The following is a 6,176-nucleotide window of genomic DNA, read 5'->3' as shown; positions in this document are numbered from 1 at the left end:
AAGCTGAGCCATCTAGGGGACTTTGCCCCTTACCAGGCCCTAACACGTTTCCGACACGTTATTCTTCTTTTGTCTTACATTTGCACCATTTCTGCTCAACCCGGCTAAGCTCGGCTAATTCTTAGCAACAGTCATTTGTTTGATACATCAATGCAAACTGAGAAGTTCAGCCACGTTTCGACTTTACACAACTCTACGGCACGCTGGGCTTGCTTTTGTACCGCGGTGGGCTGCCACGGGAAATTGCTGTACTGTATGGTAAATCTGAAACGGCCTGCGTAATGATCATATTTAAAAAGCGATACTAATCATTTCAGCATCGATTTTCTTGGAAAATATTGGAGGGATGAAGCTCAAATTCGTAAAGAGATCGAGCATCATGTCATCGATCAACAACCGTCGCTAGTTAGGAGAGAATTTCAGTAATTTGGCGTTAACTTCAGTTTGATGTGGAGGGGGTCGCGGCTGGCGGCCATCAAGTTGCAAGCCTTGTTTCCCTTTCCCCAGCGGCCTCCAGCCAAAAGTAATTTCGTAAAAAGACGCTTCAAACGGCCCATGAAGACGAAAAAATACCACAAATGAGTCCTTTAACATTTTATTGAAATTTATAGAGATATTAAGACCGAGATGTAATTTAGATATGCAATTCGTAAGGTTAAAGGACTGAATTAAATAAAAGCCCTTACATTGCTTAAAGCCTCTCTCAGTTAAAAGCGAACTATGTCCTGAAATCTTGGATCGCTTTGCCAACAATCGTTTTTAAATGTAGCGGTAAATTTTCACAAATACGCCGAATAAAACAGGCAAGGGTACCTTCTTATCCTAGAAATGAGTTTTGAAATCATTCCAAACAGCATCGTCTCGTCTACAAGTGTACAATTTACGCAAATCCCAGGCGTTTTGATCGCGACGGGTAAACAAGCGAAAAGACATCCTGAATTTGTTGCAGAGAAATACAACGCCAACACCGAGAGATTTTCCTTAACGCAGTGGAGAATTCTGCAACACGCTTCATTCCGCTTTAACTTGTAACACAACCGGCTACTTTAATGGAGGCAAGCTGAGTAGACAGAAAATCCTCCATAAATATTATGTTTCCATAGAAGGGTTCGTAGTCATGGTGACGGTGACGTTTTTACAACTCAAGCTTAGTTCAGTGGCCACGGATATGTTTGTGAACGTCTTTAGAGTCGGTTTTCACGGAAGGGTTCGTAATCATGGTGACAGTGACATTTTCACAACTCATGCTGAGGTCAAGCGGATATGTTTGTGTTGGGGTCGAGTTTCGACGCTTAACCGCTGTTAGTTAAACTTAGTGCACTCAACAACACGTGGGCAAAATTTCCTAGAAAATCCATAAATTGCCAAAGCAGGGACATCTCTCTCGCATAGGCTTTGCATTACTAAGGGTGATTCATCAAAATAAATACCCATTATTATCATCATACACCGTTCATCCAAGTTACCCACAATGCATGATCCTAGGACGAACAGACGCGACGTGAAAGGATAACAATTTGAAATTCTGAAACTGATAGGGCGGTGACGATAACTCAACTTTGCGTGACAAATTGAGATAACTCCTTCCGCTATCATAGACGAGTCAAAAGCGGCCATGAAATATACCACTACAGTCTAAATAAGAATTTGAACTGTACTACATCGCCATGTCTTATTTCGCATACAGGGGTCTGCTCTTTGAGATAGGTGAAAAACTCAGTCACCATAATCATCAACAATTACTCGCGGTGTGTGGATTAAAAGACGAGGCTGATAACGTACCAGACGCTCATTCATTATTGGAAAGGCTAGAAGGAAAGAGTCAATTGGGAATTGACCGACTTGGAGATTTGGAGGAAGTCTTGGCTATTTTAGCTGAGTTGTCTCTGTTGGAAAAACTTAAAGAGTTCGAGAAGAAAAGGAAAGAATACACTAATTTACTTGCAAAGGTACATGGTGCACTCGATAGCGACGAACGCATTCATCTGGAACAACTCAAGGATATTTGTAAAAGAGAGACATCGATAAAGCTTGATGAGAGCGTTTCCAATGTTCGAACATTGTTCAAAGAACTGGAAAATCATAAAAGTTTGGGATTTCGCAGACTTGACTTTCTAAAAGAGATTTTGACAGAAATAAAGAAGGAGGACTTGGTGAGAGAGATCGAGGAGTATGAACAGCGACGAAATAAGAACGATGCAGCCGAAAGAAGGAAAGGTAAATAAAAGTTTTGTGTTTGTGTATGAAAACGCTTAAGGCAATTGAATTTAGAAGGAGCATGCCAGAGATATGAGGACATTTCAGAGCAGAATATTACGTAGTACGTTTTCACCCCCGCATAACTGATTTAGGATCGACTTTTTCCTCGATCCTTGGTGGAGATCGTGTGTGAGTGGTGTCTCTCGTTATAACTGTGTTCTTATATTCTTTTCATTTCAAGCGAAAGTGTACTCTTGGGGCAAAGCTGTTGTCGAAAAGGCGGTTCAAGGTAAGCAGAACTTTTCCGTGATCATGTGAAGTCGTTGTTCGTTAAGTATCAAAATTGACAAGGTGTCATGAAGTGATATCTTAAGTTTGTCAGAGACGATAAATTCAGGCGATCTGTGAGCGAAGAAAGCCTTCTGAAGCCTTTACATAATAACTGAGGCTCTTCCAATGGATTTTGTGTGTATTTCAACATCGTTGCTGTGTAGCACTACGGCTTTGCAGGCCATTTCCAATGATGAAGGGGTGAGACAGCAGGCACTGTGCATAGGCATACTTCTGAAGACTGACCATTATCAGTGCTTACATAGGTGACTGCATGCCGGTAAATCTGCTCTTAGGATGCTATTGGACCGTCTTTATTCCAGTTCCCAGGCCTGCAGAGTTCCCAACTGGGCATAGATGTTTTCCTGGGTAGCTATGAAGTCGTTCGTTCTATGCCCGCTCTCTTTCTTTTTCAAAAGTTTCATGTAAAGGATGCAACACTCAAGTTTCCTTGTTTACCTTTAGCTATCGTTTCTTGTTTTGTCTGCTAAGGGAATATTATTAACTGAACTGATCTATAATAATAATAATAATAATAATAACTTCATTTATTCTGACTAAAGACCGGTCAGTCAATCAATAGTGATTGACTGGTATCAATCGTTGACCACTGAAAAATACATAAAAGTTGATAAAAAATAAAAAGCATGCAGTTTGCATTTAAATAACAAAATCTGTGTAAGAATTATTGAATGAAATATACGTTTAACTTGTACAAATGTGATTGGGGCTGTCCATGTTCATCAGGTAAGTAAATGCTTTGCCCTTAAACTGTGCAAGCGCTGTGAGCTCACGTATATCTCTTGGCAGTTTGTTCCAGGCACTCGCAGCCGAGAACTTAAACGAGGTCTGTCCACAGTTAGTCTTAACGTGTGGTAGATCTAATAATATTGGATCTCTGGAGGATCGACAATGTCTTTGTGATCGTTTCATTTAGTAACCTGTCAACTGCTTTAGGGCAGTTAATGTTGTCAATATTCTTGTAAACATACTGTAGTTTCATATAAACTTCACATACTGTAGCTTGATGAAAACGCGTCTACTGTGCAGTGATAATAATTGCAATTTAGCGCGTGTCTCCTGAGTGATTTGCCCTATTAATAATTTATGTATGCGAGGACTGAGACCGATGTTTTGAGTTTGCAAAAGTACGCAAGCGACGGGCTAGAGAAATTGTCAGGTCCCACGTGGGATGGTGTTAGAAAGTCTTACGCAACTTGCAAGCACGAATTTCAGTATTGGATGGATAAGTATAAACAAGACAAAGATGAACAATTGCAAAGGCTTTGGAAAACATTACCCAAAAACTCGTTTTGGTCGGATCAAGTAAGGCCGTGCAAAACACGTACGATTGAACAAGCCAGGAAAATTCTCGATACCGAATTTGGGGATTAAAGGAAATTAATTGATACGCTCCTAACCGAAATTACAAATCTCAAGCCAGTAAAATGCGACTCGAAATCGCTTTCTCGCTACGCGGCTAGAATTCTTGGTTTCGTAAGCAACAGGGATCAAAACGACTGCGCAGTGACAAGTTCCTCAGAAGCACCCTTTGTGATGTCTCAGCTTTTATCAAAGTTCGATCCAAAAGATAACCTTGACTTTGGCCGAGAAATGCAGCGCATGAAAAATGAAGAGAACGTTCTGAACCTAATAGATTGGTTAAACAAGGAAGCAAGCTTGCGATCTCGCTTCAAAAGGGATACCCGCAGAGACACGGAAGATCGTCGATTTCAAAGTCAGCGAAGTCAGTCGGACAATCATTCCACGAACAGTGAAATGCCCGATGAAGAAATTTGTCCAGTAGGTTGCGAAGCAAAGCGTTTACTTTCCGCATGTCCAGTGTTCCAAAAATCGACAATAAACCAGAGATGGGAAATAGTAAAGCGGAATAATCAATGTCGCAAGCGCCTGCGAAACTATCATTCTAATCACTGTTCAAAGCCCGACGGAAACACCTGCAACAAGAGCACGCGACGCCATCATCGTTCTCTACAAAATGAACGTATAACCCCTGCTGTAAATTCCAGTTTAGATCCCGAAGCTGTGCCCTTTACTGGTACAAGTCGAGAAGCCAGTAACTCACAACGTTCAGGGCGAGAGAAACGTCCCTGGTCTTTGTCCAGTTCAGAAAGTCAAGATAAAAGGCAAGGACGGAAACTTTGTCGAAGTCCTCGCTATGGTAGACAGTGGCTCAAACACAAGTTTCATTTCGAAGAATGTAAAGAGGAAGCTCGGTATAAGTGGTACTAAAACACATTTGACCATGAACCAGGTAGGAAGTAATAAGAAATCAGAAGAATCAGAGCTCATTAACATAAGTGTTGTGTCAACAGCTGAAGACCACAACCAGAAGCCAGTGGGAGCTTACGCGATAATTAAGCCTTGCAGTCCAGTAAGAGCAGTTTCTAGAAAGATTGTAAACAGCTTCCCACACTTGAAGATAATCTCAGGCGAAACTGTAGACTTGCTGATCGGATCCAGAGAAAGTGAAGCGAAATGCCAGCAAGTCACAAGTGGAATCGATGCCATTCTCCAAACCGGAAAATTCCAAATCAAAGCGTGGCATTCAAACAATAATGCAAGACTACAAGAGCAGTCCAACTAGAGCTTGTAACAAACAGAAGCTCGGATACGTTTCTCATGGCTTTTCGACGATTTGCCTCAGTCAGAGGATATCCTAGTAACTGTTGGTCGGATCGAGATGCGAACTTTATTGGCACACAAAGTTATTTGAACGAAATATCGCAAGGTTGGGACATTCCCAAAATCCAAAATGTCTTATCAGAAGAATTTTCATGTTCTTTCCACAGGGAGTGGAACATACCACGAGCTAGCCATCAAAACAGAGTGGTAGAAAGTCTCATCAAATCAGTAAGACAACCTTAGATGCTTCATCAAAGAATCAAACCTTAACAGAGGAACAGGGGAGAACGTATCTGGCAGAAGTGACCTATTTGATCAATGGGCGTCTCTATCCTAGTTCTGTCGAGATCTGGGAAAATCCGCCTGTCACGCCTAATGACCTCTTTCCACATTCCGTGCCGGAGTCAGAACAGAGAGTCAACCCAAGACACCTTATGAGAAGCACTGAGAAACGAGTACAAGAGTTCTGGAGTTGTTGGATGAAATATTTTGCCCCAAACTTACTACCAAGGAATAAATGGTACAAGAAACCCGAAAACCACCAAGAAGGAGACTTGGTGTTGCAGATGGAACCCACCTCAAAGAGAACATGGAAGATGGGCTTAGTAATTAAGACGTATCCCGGACAAGATGGACTCACGAGGAAAGCCAGGATAAGGATCAGTGTCGTGCGCATGTGTGCGTAACGGTCGGACATACTTTTTGAAACTCTGCTTAAAGCGTTCAAGAAAGTCAATTTAGGCACTTATAATGTCACATCAACAAGTCAAATCGCTTAGAAAAAGTAATGAGGATCTAAAGAGAATGCTCGATTCTGCTCGACGTGATATAAAATCACTAGAGGAGCGAGTTGGTGCTCAAGAAGCCCAACTGGAGACGGAAAGGAGCTTAGAATGGCCGCACGATTCTGAGTCAAGCTTCCAGAGCGAGCTGCATGGTATTCGGAAACGACTTGACGACATCGAGGAAAACCTCGGGAAGCTGGAGATTGCCGTGAACGA

At 41.9% G+C, this 6,176-nt stretch overlaps 1 protein-coding gene across 1 annotated transcript in view; it reads left to right on the top strand.

The window, feature by feature from the left end:
* The first annotated feature begins 1,667 nt into the window (after positions 1–1,667).
* The window catches only part of LOC149053729 (uncharacterized), a 43,229-nt gene continuing 38,720 nt past the window's right edge, over positions 1,668–6,176 (top strand). Inside the window, exons 1-2 of the mRNA XM_089211623.1 lie at positions 1,668–2,217; positions 2,441–2,488. Of these exons, the coding sequence (XP_089067749.1) occupies positions 1,668–2,217; positions 2,441–2,488 (598 nt within the window). The remainder of the gene's footprint in view (positions 2,218–2,440; positions 2,489–6,176) is intronic.

This window comes from Pocillopora damicornis, chromosome 1 (genome assembly GCF_964200805.1).
Source record: "Pocillopora damicornis chromosome 1, jaPocDami1.2, whole genome shotgun sequence".
Lineage (NCBI taxonomy): Eukaryota > Metazoa > Cnidaria > Anthozoa > Scleractinia > Pocilloporidae > Pocillopora > Pocillopora damicornis.
The sequence above is the reverse complement of the archived record's forward strand: the minus strand, read 5'-3'. Positions and strand labels throughout refer to the sequence as shown.